The sequence below is a fragment of the Mus caroli genome, chromosome 10, assembly GCF_900094665.2.
Source record: "Mus caroli chromosome 10, CAROLI_EIJ_v1.1, whole genome shotgun sequence".
NCBI lineage: Eukaryota > Metazoa > Chordata > Mammalia > Rodentia > Muridae > Mus > Mus caroli.
The window spans coordinates 87,347,291-87,365,791 of record NC_034579.1 but is presented as its reverse complement, the minus strand read 5'-3'; the positions used below and the strand labels follow the sequence as shown (position 1 = coordinate 87,365,791).

Sequence of the window (18,501 nt, the reverse complement as noted above, 5' to 3'; positions counted from 1 at the left end):
AGTGAGTTCCAGGACAGCCAGGGCTACACAGAGAAACCCTGTCTCGATAAAACCATATATATATATATATATATATATATATGTGTGTGTGTGTGTGTGTGTGTGTGTGTGTGTGTGTGTGTAATATCAATCATCTGTTTAAAATCCCTAATAACTTCCAATACCACTCAGGGTAAAAAATAAGTAAATGAGATGGACTGGGTGGTACAAATTGAGACTTTTTTTTTTCAGTATAAGGAAATGCTAAACATAATTATGTGACTTTAATCTGGGGATGCCCATCCCCACCCCTGTGGCTGTCATCACTTCTCAGTTCTCACGTACTCTGCTGCATCTTCATCTCTCTACTTCAGCATCAGATGCCTCCATCTTCTGAAAGTACCAGGCCGATTGGCCCAGGTCCTTCCTTGCCTACCCTACACAAGCCTGCTTTCCTTTGGAACCTTTTTCTACAGTCTTCATGAGGTTTTTCCTGGGGGCCACAGCTAAGCATCCATCCCACTTTCTGCACCTCCTTTTCCCTTTCTCTGCTTGCTCTTCACACTTGTCCAAGTCGCACAAGGATTAAAACTCAAAATCATGGGACGTGGTGGTGAACACTAATCCCAGCACTTGAGAGGCAGAGGCAGGCAGATCTCTGAGTTCAAGGCCAGCCTAGTCTACAGAGTGAGTTCCAGGACAACCAGGGCTACACAGAGAAATCCTGTCTCAAGCAAAATAAAACAAAACATCGAACAAACAAACAACCAAACCAAACCAAAACAACAACAACAACAAACATTTTTCTCTGCAAATTGGGGTTCCCCTCCCCAAATATATATAAAAAGAACGGACCATAAATATTTTTGAAAGATCACTACATAATAAATGTGTAACACCCAACACAGTCAAATGTAAAATATAACTTTATAAGTTACTTTCATATAATCCTGTTTCAGTTCAACAAAAATATCTTAAGACATTTACTTCTTATAGAAATCTGTGTTGGTGGGAGCCTTGGGGACTGATAGCCACAGATTGAATACAATGATACAAAGAACAAAGGCTCTCAATTAACAAACACTGTGGGAAAGAAACAGGAGGCATGTGACAATAGGGAAAGCGTCCCCTCCGTTCCCACACACCTCCTATCACAGGTCAGAGCAGTCACCTACACAATCTTACAGAGCTCCCAATACCTAATACTCTTAATCCCTATTCTGGTTTTGAGGGTTCTCTGTTTCTTCAAACCGCCTCATGTGCTCGAATACCACCTGACTTCCAGTATGTGCTTGTCATAGGTTCTTCATCATTAAGCCTTAATATCTCAGTGACTCATGACAGCATTTTGACATTTTGCAATCTGGTTTCTCACGGTTTCCAGACTATTTTGACCAAATGTTGGCGGAGTTAGATCATCAAATAGAACAAATACAAAACAAGCAAATGTGAACCCTACTTTTTAAAAGAGCCAGCCAGCTCATTATTAAATTGTTGGAGGAGGAATCCATTCTAGTGGCTGGCCAGCTGGGAGACAGCTCTGCTCAGCAGGCAAAGTGCTTGCACCAGGATGAAGACTTGAGTTCAGATCCCAATTGCTTGCTTAAAAGCTGCTGCTGCACGTGGTAGAAAGCTAAGGCTGCAGTATGTGTGCCTGGAGAGATGGGCAGATGCCTGGAGCTAGCTGGCTGGCAAGTCTAGCTTAGAAGGCGAGCTTTCCGTTAAATGAGAGACCCTATCTCAAAAAAATAAGCTGAGAGTCTTAAATTAAGATGCCTGACATAAACCTCTGGCCTGGGCACACACACATGCATACATGAATACATACAAACATACACACACACACACACACACACAATTGAGAGTCATAAATTAAGATGCTTGACATAAACCTCTGGCCTGGGCACACACACACACATGCATACATGAATACACACACACACACAATCTATTCAATCAATCATGCATTTACTGACTAGACATCTATGTCTGGGTTCCCTTTTTCTGTAGCTTCTTTAAATAATTTTAACCAATAATCCCTGTGTGAGTTTTATATAAACTAAAGGCACATTTTTTTTGAAAAGGTGCTATTATACATCTTTAGTTATAACACCTGAGGAAAGGAATATATTAGGCTGTCTATAATCAAATTGCTGTGTGTAACTATATATATATATATATATATATATATATATATATATATATATATATGGCTTCCTACAATTACAGCTAAGGGTGAACATCAAGGTGATAGACACAGTAATACATTATATAACTAACTTAGAAAAACGTGAGTAGTTACTAACTACGGTAGAAGGCACTCCTGTCCTCTCAAAAATCAAACCAATCAAAAAGCATGCCCAGTGATACCAGAGAACTATATACTCTTTCCTTCCCATATAGCTCCTTCTAAAGCTGTGGTTCTCAGCCAGTGGGGCCTCAACACCTTTGTAGGTCAAAGGGTCCTTTCACAGATGTCACCTAAAACCATCGGAAAACAGGGATATTTATATTACGATTCATAACAGTAGCAAAATTACAGTTATGAAAATAATCTTCTGGTTGGGGTCACCACAGCATGAGGAACTGTATTAAAGGGTCACAGCATTAGGAAGGTAGCGAGCCACTGTTTTAAATCTCCAGGGGTAATATTAAGTCTTCACTTGTTATAAGTATCTTTTCGATATAAGGAAACACTCCCTCTTAACCCAAAGTCTAAAATGCAAACTCTTTCAAAGTATCCACCAGTCCGGAAGTTCTCTACAATCCTTAACAATCACATAGTAGTCTAGATTTAGTTTTGTCTAATGAGTTCTTCTCCAACGTTTTCTCCATTTACTTATATTGCGGTGGTACATGCCACAGCACATATGTGGGAGGCAAGGGACAATTAGCAAGATTCAGTTCTCTCCTTCCGTCATGTGTCCTGTGTCTCAGCACAAGTGTCCTCAGGTACTGAGCCGGCTTGACAACCTTCTTTTCGACTTTGAAGTTATATTAGAACTTAATCGTATCGATGATTTCAAAGTAAGTTCATTATCCCAGCTCTCATATTGGCTGGCTCATCATTTATTTGACCCTGGGTTACCCTGACTCACCAAGCCTCCATTTCTAAGTCTACAAAATGCACTTTGTGCTGATGCCTGATCAACGGAGTTCTTTTGTTCCGTTTTATTGAGACAGAGACGCTAGATAGCCCTGGCTACCCTAGAATCCACGATGCATACCAAATCAGCCTTGGACTCATAGAAATCCTCCTGTGTTTGCCTCCCCAGGACTAGGATTAAAAGTGTGCACCATTACATCCAACTTTAACAGGGTTCTTGCAAGAAAATGGGATGCAGTGTGCTTACCAGGTTTTTCCCATGGGAAGGGTACATAGATATTAGCTCACCATTGTGACTTCATCGCTGCTACTGTTGCTGAGGCTGGCATGAACAGATGTCCCTAACTGAGCAAAACAGCAGTTAATTAAAAGTGCTGTATTGGTTTGTTTTATCCTTTAAGGGAAGAAAGGCCCAAGTATAGTTCAACACGTAAGTGTAAATAGATGCAAAAACTCAACTGTCTTCCCACTTTTCTGCCTTAGAGGCTTTTATCACTATGTATTAGCATCCAAACTTTTCAATATCCTGAAGCAACAACTAAATGTTTGGACCTCGAATGGCGCGCCATCTATATTCGGGGGAACGAATCCTATACCGACCAAGGTTACTGAGGGAGTCAGTCCATAAGTGACCTTCCACCTACTAGGCTGTAGGGTCACAGAAGAAAGGAAAATCTGCGGCTCCCAGTCTTTCACGCTACCCAACTACGTGTCTCAGCTGCGTTCTAGCTTAGTGTGCAGAGTGGAAACCGAAGCCAGGAAGACATGGCCCAGTGGGGTAATTGTTGGAAAGCCATTTAAACTCTCCAGCCTTCAAATGACTCGTGAGTGGCACTCTTTCCCCCTCGGTGACATTAAAGTCCCTTTTCAAATACCCTCATCCTAGTGGCGTGCTTGTTGATTGATTGGGGGTGGGTGGGGGAGTGGATATTGATCCTTCTGTGTCATTGCGAGGAACATCCGACTTAATTTTACTTTTATCTGGAAGTTAGGGGAGATGTGACCTAGGGGGTTGGGGGGCGGGGAGATGAGTGGCTTACTCAGTGGCGTGTTTGCTGGGGAAGCATGAGAATCGGAGTTCAGTCCCCTCCCTCCTTTCATTCTAGCTACATATTTATTGAGCATCTACAGGGTCAAAGCTGTGTCCTCAGTGCCAAAGAAATGGCCATAAATAAGACTGACAAAAATCCCTATACAGTTAGTGTCATTGTCTATGCAGGGACTACTCAGAGATCAGGGGCATCCTCCTGCGCCTGCCTTCTCTTACTGCTGCCTAAGACTTTACTCTTCTCTCTTTGAGTGTGGTATATTCATTATTCTCTGAAGAAGAAGAAAAAAAAGAACCTACTATGTGATTCCGTTGGTTCTGAACCCGTTTTGTGTAGAATTCTTTTATTAACTAGTCAATGGAACAGGGAGTGAGCAAGGGTTGTTTCCAGAGAGATGGGTAATCTCTACACCATTGCTTATGGTCCACATGATCAGACTTCCACTTCCAGGAAGCCTGGAAGACTGGGGCACCCAGAATGATTCGCTATCCTCTCCTCCCTTCCCTACATTTTCTGTTTCCAGGGGTGATGCAAGGGGCCCTTTTCATCCTGAAAGAGCCTAATTAACCCATCATCTCCACCTCCAAGGTCGTTATTATCTACTGCTCTGTCAAATTGACTAAGCCCCCCGGTTGACAGAGAATCTTGAAATCAAACCACCTGAGCCCCAGGCTTGACTGTGCCTCCCACTGGGGTAGTCCCTCCATTGCGGGATTTCCCACTTAGTGCGCTGTGGAGCGCTGTGGTCCTGGCAGACCATAATTGAAGCGATGCAAAAAGAAGGCCCATGGCCAGACAGACTGAATCGGATGCCACGTCTCTTCTCCCTCGCTTGTGTACAGGGCAAAGGATAGTATCTGTGCTTACAGATGCTTGCCTTTGTTCAACCCAGTGGTAGCTGTTTGATTTCGTTCATCAAAATGTCATGCGCTGGAAACAAAGCTCATAGCATTTGTTGCTATGTTGTTGCTAGCATTTGGTGGCGGGGACTTTAATCAGTAACTGGAGTTCCATCAGGGTGATGGAGCTAGGATTTTATAAGTATGGAGAGACACAAGCTAGCAAAGTTGTTTTGTCAAAGCACGGGAGGCCCTTCACTTCCTTAGGGAGGCTGAGCAGATGTTGCTATCATGATGTTGGACTTCGCAGCCTTCAGAACTATAAACCAAATGCATGCCTATTCCTGCAAACTGCAAAATCCAGCAGCGGTTGCTATTGTTGTAAATATGGCTCCAGGGGGTGCCAACCTGGGGGAATTCTCTCCTCACCATGAGACAGAAGCCTGCTTAAATGGCAGCCTCAATGGAAATGCCTTTACAAAGTGGATTGAAAAGCTTATCTTGTCCATTGAAATAACTGATAAAAACTGCAGCCTCTGCTTGAAATTTGATATAAGCATTAGTGACGATGATTACCCATGAATGTGTGCGTGTGCACAGTTGTGTTTAGATGCACGTGTAAAGTGTGAGTGCCTGCGGACAAGCTTAGGTATTGTTCCTTGGGTGATATTTACCTGTGTCTGTCTGTCTTTCTTCTCTCTCTCTCTCTCTCTCTCTCTCTCTCTCTTTGAAGTTATGTTTGTTTGTTTGTTTGTTTTTAGATTTATTTATTTATTATATGTAAGTACACTGTAGCTGTCCTCAGATACTCCAGAAGAGGGCATCAGATTTTGTTACGGATGGTTGTGAGCCACCATGTGGTTGCTGGGATTTGAACTCGGGACCTTCAGAAGAGCATTTGGTGCTCTTAACCACTGAGCCATCTCACCAGCCCTCTCTCTCTCTTTCTTTCTTTCTAATGGGATCCCATGGACCTGGAGCTCACCACCTAGGCTAGGCTGCCTGGTCAGCAAGCCTCTGGATCTACCTAACTCTGCCTTCTGAGGGCAGGGATTACAGGTACGAAGCACCACGCCCAGCATTTCTTTGTTCGCGTGGGTTCTGGGATGAAAACCAGGTCCTTGTGCCTGGAAGGCAAGTCCTTGATAGACTGAGCTATCCAGCAGTTCAGTCGAGCTCGGGTATCTGTTAGTCATCTCTGAGTAAGTGTTGAGTCACTGAACTTATCCAGTGTAAGAGTGTTAGTGAGCAGGCCCCTGCCGTCTGCTTTCCCACACTGATTTTGCTTCTTTACAGATACTCGAGGTCCAGTAGCACTGAGATGTAGGGAGCCAATGTGAGCCTGTGCATCAATAACCAAGACAGTCTGAGAGTTCAGACCATTTGCTTGTTTTTAACACAGTGTTCCCTGCACGAGAAAACAATGAGTCTAACTTATCTTTCTCTTTCCTGTCCTAAGATCTTTTCAAAATGTCCATCATGACAGCGTGCTAGAAGGCTTACAGTATTAAGTGAGCTTTAAGAATTATCAAGGAGAACAGAAACAGAGGCAAGGCACATCCTTCTTGGCTCTGGTTCCGGTAGCACTGTTCTGGGGTGTTCTGGGGCTGAAGGCATAGAAACAAGCATTGAGGACTCCATGTGTCAGAGGGACTCAAGAGAAGGGACTCCCATTCTAAACCTTGCATCATGCCCCAGGCAAGCAGATCCCCTACCTACCCAAAGTCAGAACCAGGCGCGCTGAGAAAAGCACTTGACATGCAGGAGGGACTCAATAAATGTCTGTTAAGTGCTGGCATCTGGGAGACTTATGAGGCGCTATGTAAGTGCAAGCAGGCTTATCTCAGTGTGTGTAGCCTTGTGTCATGAGCATTGGACATATGCCCAACACCTAGCTCCCTTGTCTCAACCAGGGTAGTGTTGACATCTTGGGCTAGATAATTCTGTTAGGGAAGGAGCGGGGGAATGCTGTCCTGCGCATTGTCTAGGACTTAGCTCTGTCCCTGGTTTCCACCCACTAGATCCCAATGCCATTCAGTATTCCTCATAGGGCAAAAATGTCTGCAGACATCAGTAAATGTCCTGATGTCAGGGGATTACATAAAGTAACCCCTGGCTGCTGGTCACTTATCTAATCTTTACACTCATGGTAGCTATCTGCACCAGAAAACCTGACACCACCCTTCTCTCTCTCTCTCTCTCTCTCTCTCTCTCTCTCTCTCTCTCTCTCTCTCTCTCTCTTTCTCTCTCTCTCTCATTTCCTTCTTTTTTTTTAAAATTTAATTTTATGTGTATGAGTGTTTTGCCTGCATGTATGTCTGTGCCCCATGCATTTTCCTGATGTCCACAAAAGCCAGAAGATGGTATTGCATCCCTGTGTACTGGAGTTACAGATGGTTGTGAGCCAACAAGTGAATGCTGGGGATCGAACCCGGGACCTCTGGAAGGGCAGCCAGTACTGAGCCATCTCTCCAGCTCTCTTTGTTTCTGAATCAGTATTATCTAGTTATTGAAAGCATTCAAGTCTCTTAGTCTGCTTTCATCTAGTCCTTTATGTTCATATACCTACAGAGAATCTGCCTGGCCACCTCTATGAAAGCTAAAAAGAATAGGGCAGTGATGGTACAAGCCTTTAATCCCAGCACTTGGGAAACAGAGGCAGGCAGATTTCTAAGTTCAAGGCCAGCCTGGTCTACAGAGTGAGTTCCAGGACACACAGAGAAACCCTGTCTCGAAAAACAAAACAAAACAAAACACAAAAAACAAACAAAAAGCTAAAGACCTGTGAGGTAGAAACTTCTAGTTTCATTGGAAAGTGAGTTATGTCAAATGTGGTTTTGCTGGGGCACACAGGTGAAAGGATGTCTTGCTAAAGCAAACACTTGGTGAAATATAACCCCACAGACAGTGGGAGAAGAGCGCTGAGCCTTGGCTTGGTTTGCTCGGCCTGCCCGCTATTCTTCACTAGAGACACACATGCATTGGTTCACCTTACGTAGCTTGTCGAGATCAACTTGTGGCAACGCTGCCATTGAGAGAAACTCGCCCAAGAACTTCTGTGAGGTTCCTGCAGCAGCTTGGTGCTTCAGTGGCCTTGCCTCAGGCCAGTTGGCAAGCCTGGCAGTTTCTTCAGGATTGATCTACAGCTGCTGGTTCGTGCCTGGTGTTTGCCTATCAAGGGGGACTGGCCTGCAGCTGCTGAGTTGTATTTGGTGTTTGCTACAGGACTGGACTGCTGAGAAAGAATATCGAGCTCATCCCCAGTGAACTATTGCTAACAGGTCCACTGCCCCCACATCCTAATAACTTTTCTCTTCCACGACCTCTGCTGAGTTGTGAGCTAGAGGAGTGGTTGGACCCTTATTAAGAGTAGATTGCAAAAAAAATGTATGCCTACAGACCTATTCCCCACCCTCGGGGGAAGGAAAATATGAAACCAGGAAAAATATAGAGGAATTGGATTTGTAGCTGGCAAAGCTGATTTACAGAATGAAAATGGCCTGGCCTTGGGCCCAGGAAAAGAAGATAGACCCAGGTCCCTAACTGGAATTCATGTGTATGTGAGCCTCAAAATATCTTTTGTGTTAAAAGGAACTATCTTCCTTTGCTTGCTACACATTCTTGGCATCTTAACACCAAATCTCTATGTTGTATGTGTGTATGTGTGTGTGTGTGTTGATGGTGGGCATTTTTCTCAATCACTTCTATACCTTACTTGTGTGCATGGATGCAATCCCTGTGTAACACCTGTGTGTTCATGTGTGTGTACATGTGTGTAATACATGTGTAGCATGTATGTGCGTGTGCACGTGTAGCATGTGTGTGGCATATGTATGCATGTGTAGCATGTGTGTGTGTGTGTGCACATGTGTATATAAACATGCAGAGGCCAGAGGTTGACATCAAGTGTCTTTCACAAGGAGTCTCAGCCTTATCTTTTGAGATAGTACCTCTTCACTGAACCCGGAGCTGTTAACTAGCTAGATTAGCTAAGTGACCAGCAAGGCTTGGGATCCAGCATGCTTTTGACACAGGTACCAAGGATCTGAACTTAAATCCTCATGTTTCTATCTCAGACACTTTACCTTGTTTTTTGACACAGGGTTTCTCGCTGAACCTTTGGCTCACTGGTTTGGTTAGAGTGGCTGGCCATCAAGTCCTGTGGATCTTCCTGCTTCTACCTCCCCAGTGCTGATGTTGCAAGCATGCACCCTCACACCCACCTTTTTTCTGTGTGGGAGTTCTAACCTACGGTTGTCAACTGCTTTCGAGGGTAGCACTTCACCAAGCAAGTCGTCTTCTTGGCCCTTGTCTCAGGGTCTTTGGATGGGCGTATTTTTCTCCTTGGCTTTGTGGTTATTGACTACCTCTTTATGTTTTAGATATCAGGAAGATTCTGGTATGTGCTTCCTGAGCAAGCTACTAGCTGGAGGGACCAGCAGCCTTTAAACCTCCTGAGCAGAGTGACGGTTTGTATCTCTCTATAAACAAAAAACCCAAGAAGCTTAGAGTTCTGACTGAAATCCAGCCAGTGGGCAATGTGCTTGAGAACAACCAGCCAGCCATGTCCTAGAGTGAGGAATAATTTATGACAAAGCTCATGAAAAATTCTAATTTCATTCATGTTGCTACAAGTATAGCTTCATGCTTTAAAAAAAAAATGTGGGCTGGTAACATTTTTCTACCTCATTTTCCTTATGGTGCAGAGTTAAACGGGCGCTCTTACCTCTCCGCCGGTGCATGGGAAAGGATTTGAGTATCTAGACGTGCAAATAGCTCCCTTCTTGACGACGTCATCTTCCAGGCCAAAAGTAGCCGAGCAGTTTGTTGCAAAGTACTTGTAAGGCTTCCAGGTGTTCCCAAAGTCCTGGGACCGGTCCAGCACCATGGCTGCAGGCCTGGGAGACTTGAACACCATAATTAGGTGAGTGAAGTAGAATTCTGCTTCCAGGTCTAGCTGAATCTTTTCCCTGTGCACGTCCTCTGCAGACTGCCACCATGTCCGGGGAAACCTGAAGGATGAGTCTGCCATGGCAGAGGGTGGGTGAGCCAGGTGAGAATGGGCAGCATTGCATTTATCACACTTGGGCTGCCGGCAAGTGAGGTCAGCATTCTCACTGTAGAAGCAGAAGAGTTCGGTGGCGTTCTGGCCACACATAGTGTCTGCCCGGAGCTTTCTTCCCAAAGCCAAGTTTCCCATGCGAGGGTTGCAGGCCTTCTCACAGCGGGAGTTCGCTCCGGCTACTCCATTCAAGCCTGAGGAGGGGGAAAGTAAATGTCACTCAAGACAAACCCACGGGAAATGGGGATGCTCTTCTGCATAGCTGAAACATCTACAACAGTCAAGGTATCGTCCAAAGACCCTGGCCCTTTCTATAATGAGAAGAATCTAGCAAACGGGACCATGAATGCTATCGTGCATTTAAATAGGTTCATGTACACAAGTGTGTGTGTGTGTGTGTGTGTGTGTGTGTGTGTGCTCGATAGATGATAATGTGTTCACGAGTGCAAATGAATGTGTGAGTGTGCACATGTGTGCACGAGGAAGCCAGAATACCTTGGGTATTGTTCCTAAGGTTTCATCTACCTGGCTGCTTTTAGGTTTGTGTGTGTGTGTGTGTGTCCAGTAAAAGGGTAGTTCTCTAGGAAAATCAACACAAAATGGTTTTAAAATATGCAATAGGACTTCTTTTCAGGTGGCAAAGCTAGAAACCACTGGTTCTGAAATATGTGATATCCATGCCTAATATTAACTAAATATAGCTATGGGGGGGGGGCAACTCTTCAAACTACAGGAAAGCTTATTGTACCTACTCTTGGCCTCTTAAGTGCTTCTTCCTATGACAGACTGTGGTATTGAGTACTTATCTGTTTGCTTAGCTGGAGAACACTGCCAGTCTGGCATGCCAACGGCACCACTAACAACTGTCATGAACGAAACACCTTTTAAAGTAGCAAGCTCTGCCTTCCAAACTCCTAACCCACCTTAATGCTTCGAAAGCACTTAGAGTGACAAACGGTACCCACTCATTCACGTTCTGACTACTTGTCATAATCCTTTAATTTGGGTTTGTCGTGTTAATTACGAATACCATAAGCAAAGAATTGTCCATTTAAGAAAAATTAAAACACAGAGGAAAAGAAGGAAAAAGAAAACCCAAGCCCCCCAATTCTGGCTAATTGGGTGTTTCTGTTTAAGAGACAGAACCTCTGAACTGTTATCACAGGGGCACTGGATAAGGCCAAATGACAGCTTTGGCTGGGAAGGAGAGATTTCACACTCTGACAATCACCACTTCACACAGCCTTGCAGCCAAAATAAGGAGTTTCCTCGGGCATTATTTTTCTTTTCTTTTTTAATTCCATGTCAAATGAAAATGTGCAGCAAGCCGGGGCCTCTGTTTGCCATTGTTCTGATTAGCAGGCGCAGCAGCTGCCTGTGGCCAGAAACACACAAACACGGAGTCCTATGACTCACCTGTGAAGCGTTTCAGGGGGAAAGTCTCACACTGCCTGTACAAGCGTCTTTGACTTGCAACATTCCCCCAGTGTTCTCTATTCCCAACCTCTTGATTGCTCCCGTGGTGGTGGTTGGGGTTTTTTGGTTTGTTTGTTTGCTTGCTTGCTTGCTTGTTTTTGGCTTTTTGTTTTGTTTTGTTTGCCATAGCATGACTTGAAAAGGAAAAGGTTTATGAAAAGTAGGGGGAGTGTGGACTTGTAGTGCATCATACGAAGTGCGATGAGGAAGAATTCAAGAGAGATCTTTTAACCGTTTGAGCGGTTTGACAGATCCTTGGGGGTAAAAAAAAAATGAATAATTTTAAAGTTTCCACACACTAATAATTTTGATAAGAAGTAGTTATCAGTGCAAACACAGGCTGCACCCTGATAGAGGACGCAGCCTCTTAAGCCTGGACTTAGTTGCTGGCAGCTCTGGGGGAAAGAATGGAAGCAGACCAACTGAAGAGATGCCTGCCCCAGGGCTTGGAACCTTCCAGTCGGTTCCTCTAACCCACACGTTTCTTTCTGGAGCAAGTCAAGTCCATCTGAGGGGTTTGGGGTGGGGGATGAAATCAGACCCTCACAATTTTTCCCCACTACCCCACTGTGCTGTACTTAACCTAGCTGAAAACCAGGTGGCCTGCGAGAAGGGAGTGGGAGAAGAGAAAGAGGAGGCTCCCGGGGACTCAGACACAGCAAGCCTGGAACCGGTGGCCTAAAGACAGTCCAAGAGAGACAGGACCGTAGCGGGAGGGGAGAGGGGCATCTGCCCGTTGCCCGTAACCCAGTTACTGAGCCAAGGAACAGACCCGCCTCCGACCTCCTGCAGAGCTTCGGCCAGGGTACCGATTCCCCAGGGGCAGTCAGCCAGCTCCGGGCAATCACCACCTGAGTGATCACCCCCCATGGTCCCAGTTCCGAGTTCTACAGCGTTGCAGCCATCGCCCCGGGAAGAGGGCGCTCACCCTCACCCCAGGTGGCCCTACCTGGCTCTCAAGTACACAGAATGAGATCCGGGAAGGTGGCGATCGCTCTAAGTGAGAGATCGGTCTCGGCCCACGCACGCCCAGGGTCTCTTGGCCACCCCTCCTCGTCTCTCCTCAGGCCATGGAGAGCCCGGGGATGGCGAGCTGGGTCCTTTGTTCCCCCTCACCAAGTGCAGAGGCAGTTTTCCCCCCCAAGCCAAACCCAGAAAGAAACATTGATCTCTCTGTATCTTCTGCAGGGAGTACCCAGGATATCTGGTTATTCAAGGACATGTGTATCTCAGTTGCAGAGAAAAAAAAAATCAATAGTGTTTGAAACTGCGGAGTCGCGGGCAAAGGAGACGGAACATGGCCACTGGCTTCATCCTCAATAGCCCAGCTCTGGGCTCCCTGTCTCGGATCCCCTATATCCCCCAGCCCCCGAGCTTGGGTGGAGGGGCAGGAGTAAGGGAAGAGGGGTGGGGGCCCGGCCGCGTCACCACCCACCTGCGGCCACCGCGGAGCAGCCCCAGAGCAGCAGCAGCCGTGCGCAGCTCCCCATGGCGGGGCAGCTGCGGGAGCGGGTGGGATGAAGCGGCAGCGGTCCTCGGGAGCACCGGGGGCTCTGTGGTTCTTCCTCCTCCCGGGGCGCCAGGTTCGCTCAGTGGGCACCGTGGGCACAGAGCCGCGGGCCGGGGCCGCGCCAGGCGGCGGGGTGACCGTCGCGCACCGGCCTGGCGGGGCCCGGGCAACTCAGCAGCGGCGGGAGCCCCGGGATCATAGCCGGCCTGGCCGCTGCCGGCTGAGCGGCCCTGAGGGCGGGTGCGCCGCTCGCCCGGGGCTCGGCGCCCGCAGCCGACGCTGAACTTTGCGAGACCTTTCACTTCCCGGCCGCTGCCGCCTCCCGGCTGTCCTCCTCCGCTTTTCCCACCTTCTGTGGCCGCCGAGGCTCGGTCCCGTCCTTCTCCATGGGCAGTTCCATGGGATGCATTTTTATTGCACCGACACCGCGGCGCTCCGGTGCCAGCCCTCCTCCTCCCCTCGCACCTCCACCCCTTCCTCCCGCCCGCCCCCCGCGCTTGACAGCCCGGGCGGTGCAGACGCGCGGGTCCGGTCATTGTCGCCGCCGCCGCCGCCCAGGGAGGGGGGGGGTGTCTCTGCCGCCCCCGCTGCGCGCATCTCCCTGCCTGACCTCGCGGGTGCCCTCCAGCACCCAAGGGCCTCGCCTGGGAAACAGTCTCCCACCTTCTTCAGGAACATTCCTGAGAGCGGTTGACTCCCTCCGGATCAGGTCAGGGCATGCCAAGGGGCTTAAAAACCCGCGAAACAGGCGAGCCACTACTTTCCAAAAAATCACCCAGCAAAACAAGCTTTCCCCCCTCCCCCAACACCACTCCACAGCACCCATTCTCTGCGAGTCCCACAGTCTGGGTTAGGACCACCCCCAAACCCCCAATTCTGCCTAGGGTACTGCCACTGAACGCGCACCAAGTGCCAAGGGTCCTTTAAGTCTCTGCTACCTTTTTGGGGGGTGCAGCCCAGCTAACAGCCGCTGCCTACAGGAGTCGAAGGTGTACCCGTTTTGGGTGTAAAAGATGTTCTCACACGGCCTGAAAGACCAGGATCCGTGATCAGGGAATGAACTGTTTAAGAACATCTCAGTCTGGAGCATCGATATAAGAATGCCTGGGTCCTAGGTGCATTCACACATTCTTCATAGTATGGTGAGCAGGGGAACCATAAAGTTATGAAATATCTTATGGGGAGCAATTTAGCAGCAACCACAAGCAGCTAATTGTAGCTCAGGGCTGGTGTTTTTGAAAGGAGATTAAATAGCACTTCAGCCTGGGACTTCTGTAACTTCTCTGAAAATATAGTTCTGCTTACACATGCAAGGAAATTGGCAAACGTTGAGTCGAATGCAATTCTGTATTGCAGCATTCAGTGTGTGCTTTTGAATATTTTCCAGAAAGTTAACTACTTTACAGATACCATTCAGTTATTATAAACTGTCAGAAATACAGATGGGGCCAATTAGAGCTTTGGGGGCACACGTAGATATTATTTATAATGACCAAGCTGGAGACATATAAGTTTCTATCTCTCTAAAGGAACTGAGTTGAGGTTAGCACAATCCACTGGGAGGCATTAAAATTATTATTTTGGCCAGTACTGGAAGTGGCAGGCGACATGAGAACCGTCACCAGCTTTCGAAAACAAACTCTGAGCTTTCAAATACTGGCCACGCTGGAGCCTTCTTTGGCTCTCACGGATGATGCTTCTGATGAAGTTGCTAAAACGCTTCTCCCAACTGTCCTTTTTATTAAATGAACGACAGGGAATCATAACAGGCTAAGGCTCTCAGCCTAAACATTAGCCTACAGGCCAAGAAAAAGGAAGAGAAAGACAGTATTTACTATGAATCTCTGAGACAATATATTAAGTTGAAGCACCGCTAATCCATGCCTGATTATGAATTTCAGAAGCATTTGCTGGGTACTTCCCTGATCGCTTTGTAACTGGTTTATCGCTCCTTTAATAAAGCAGCAAGATCCTTAAATGGCAGCTAGACACTTAGACTATGCAAGACACAATTATGTTTTTTTTTCTTACATTGCTCGTTATTCTTAACTGAAAACACTTGTCAGACATGCAATAAATGTTTTGACAGTTATCTCAAAACTATTGTTATATGCTAAGAATAGAGACTGAGAAGAAAAGGGGCGAAATAAGAACGATTCCCAGGATTCTAGAGGAATGTGGGCTCTCCACAGCAATACTTTAAATGTGGACTAGCTCAAGAGAAACGGTAATGAGCATTCGAATAAATGTTGTCTGGGCGTAATGTGGTGTTTTCCGCCTGTAACCTTAGCCATTGGTAGAGGCAAGAAACTCATGTTTTCAAGACCAGCCTTGGCTACAAAGGAAGCATGAGGCTAGCTAGGTCTACATGAGACCCTGTCTGTCTTTTTTTTTTTTTAAGTGCATCTCTAGTATACGTTCTTACAAATTATATTTTCATTTTGAAGAAAGGACCCAAGAGAGTTGGCCAATGTGAGGAAAATGTGTTCCGGGGTGGGGACATTGCTCATTATGACTTTGTGTTATGAAAATGTCAAGAACTGATTCAGAACTTTCGAGGTGTCATGGATTACAGGGAGGGTTGGATAAATTACAGGATTTCAATAGCAGGCTTTCCAAAGCCACAAATCCACAAATTTAATGTAGAACATTCCTGACGACTTGGAAGGATGTTAACAGGATCGCTAATATCTACATCAGAAAGGCAAAAGGTCCATACACCAAAGACCTCATTCCCAAGTGCCTCTGGGCCATATTTAAGTTTCTCTTCCAATTTCAGTGTGTCTGTGCAGGGTGCTTTTCTGGGGCTCAGTGTATGAGGAGAACAAGCCCAAGCGGAACAGGATCCTGTTCAGAAAAAGGGATAAACTGTGGCAGCCTAGAAGCAAGAGGATGGCGAAACAGCAGATGTAAAGACAAAAAACATTGGCAGCAGTATCCATCCTTCTTCAAAACAAAAATCTTCCAGCAGCCCAAGGCCTGTTAGCACAGAGACAAAGCACCACAAAGCTATGAAGAGATCTCTAAAAACCCAGCACAAAGTCTAATGACCGAAAGATGTTCAGAACCAGATGGGACCCTGGGCCCCAACTCTCACCCTACCCGGAGCCCTTCATTCACCGTGAAAACTCTGTCCATTGGTCACACAGGTTTTCTTCTGAGCATCCCAATAGACAAAAGAATCAAAAGCATTGCTTCGATTTCATCACTGGTTTTATTTAACTGTGCACTTACCTTCTTTATAGACATTTGCAGAGTAAATACCAGTTCTCTCTTTTAATGTGTGTGTGTGTGTGTGTGTGTGTGTGTATGTGTGTGTGTGTGCGTGCGCGCAAGGGTTGAGACAAGGTCTCATTAAATAGCCCAGGTTAGCCTGGCCTGAAACCTGCTATTGATGTAGCCCAGGCTGACCCCAAACTCTTAGTGTTCTTGCCTTAGTCTTCCGAGTGCTGGGACGAAAGCACGGCCCTCCTGTTAGGTCTCTGAGACTTTGAACCCAGGTTTGATTGCTCTATTTAAGCACCTTCTCCAAGTGCTTTGAAAAACTCTTCTTCATCCCTTTTCAGATATACTCCAATTGCACAATACACATATAAGTCAACTGTAAGTGTGATCAATTAGAATAAAATAAAATAAAACTTACGGTGTCCTTTGAGTCTAGGACTTGTAGTTATGTAGCCTAAGAACACACCCGCAGCCTTGTAACACTGGCTAACATAGCATGGAGTCAGAATAAACTTTTTGTATGTATTGATTTCTTACAGGCCATTAAGATTTAGTGCTTGAATACATATAGGAAAAAATTCAAACAGTATTAAGTTAAAAAAAAAAGACCGCCAGGGTCACATTTCTAAATTAAAAAATAGTTGGGAGAGATAGCTCTGTCTAAAAAGTGCTAGCCTTCGAAGCAATGAGGACCTGGGCTTCACCCTCAGAACCCATGTTTTACCAAGAAGATGCTGAGCGTTGAGACCGTGCTTAGCATTCCAGCACTGAGGAGGTGGAGAGGGTGATCTGGGGTTCCTATTCTCTCTCTCTCTCTCTCTCTCTCTCTCTCTCTCTCTCTCTCTCTCTCATACACACACACACATACTCACCCAAAAGGTAAAAGATAAAAAAAATGTCAGGATATTTAAAACAAGCTTATTATTCTAATAGAAAAATATATATCTGCTTCCTGAATAAGGCCAGTATACTTATGTGACACTTATTCTACATCACCAACAGAACGGGGGACTTTGGAAAGAGACTTATTATCATGGTATCTGATATTCTTTTTTCAAGGAACAAGAAACATCACTTCTTTTGCCCTTCTTGAATGAATGTGTGCATAGTGCAACCCACAAAGAATTGTACAAAGAGATAGTGTCGGGGGGTGGGGGGGTGTCATCACCAAACTTAGATCATAAATATGTACACATCTAATGAGCTCATTGGCTCAAGAACCTGGGTTCCTAGATCAGGATTGCATTGCTTATCCGTCTTCTGTGGGTACAACCTTGTGTGAAGAAGGTTGGATAAAGTGTTCCCACTGAAATCATCTCCCATTCTGGTTTTTACCAGGCCACTGCCATTTGGCTGCCCCTTAGGAGCATCACCTTGGGAATTTCCTCAAGCTTGAACCTAAGCCTCTTTCCAATGGTGCTGGTTCTTATTTCAAGAGCTTCCTAGCTACAGCTGCGCATTCCCAGGGATGGGGGGTGGGGGAGGGAAGGAGGGAGGCCTTTCAAAACACACCAGCAATTCCAGTACCCCAGGCAAAATTGGGGGAAAGAGGGTGTCCTAGCCCAGACTTCGGGGACTTGCAGAGAATGTATGTCAAGGAATGGTGACACCTCTCCTCTCTTTCTTTTACAGATTGTGAATACACCGTAGCTGTCTTCAGACACCCCAGAAGAGGACATCGGATCCCATAGCAGATGGTTGTGAGCCACCATGTGGTTGCTGGGATTTGAACTCGGGACCTCTGGAAAAGCAGTCAGTGCTTAACCACTGAGCCATCTCTCCATGAAGAGGTTATGAATAGCGTGTGAAGTAATATTTATGGGGCACTTAGGAAAGCAAAGACACTAAATATGAAATATAGTAAAAAAATCTAAGTCCATCGTGTGCTCTTGACCCACTTTGAAGTTTCATTTTTGAGTTATACACAGATATTCAACAGGAGAAGGTCAAGAGTGGCCACGGCTTAATTTTAAAAGCTGCCTTTTTTCTGTGAGACGCTCTCTCCACAGATGACGAAAGCCAGAAGGAGCCACCACCACCACCCCCGCCCCCAGCTGGAGGGCTGAAGGAATTGGCATTAAACGATCATCATGATAATGAGGACCATCTGTGTGGCTGTTGGATTAGCGCTAGCCACTGGACCCTGGCGGGGTTACCAGTAGATACACCAGAGATAATGACTCCTTCTTTTCCTGCATCCATTCTTAGGAAACCGCTCAGTTGTGAGGACTAGGGCTCTGAGTCCTTCTCCATCT

At 46.1% G+C, this 18,501-nt stretch overlaps 1 protein-coding gene across 1 annotated transcript in view; it reads right to left on the bottom strand.

Moving 5' to 3' along the window:
• Positions 1–13,458, bottom strand: part of Ntn4 (netrin 4) — a 109,486-nt gene extending 96,028 nt beyond the window's left edge. Inside the window, exons 1-2 of the mRNA XM_021174419.2 lie at positions 12,947–13,458; positions 9,700–10,229 (exon numbers count right to left, since the gene is read on the bottom strand). Of these exons, the coding sequence (XP_021030078.1) occupies positions 9,700–10,229; positions 12,947–13,001 (585 nt within the window). The 5' untranslated portion in view covers positions 13,002–13,458. The remainder of the gene's footprint in view (positions 1–9,699; positions 10,230–12,946) is intronic.
• Positions 13,459–18,501: the final 5,043 nt, after the last annotated feature.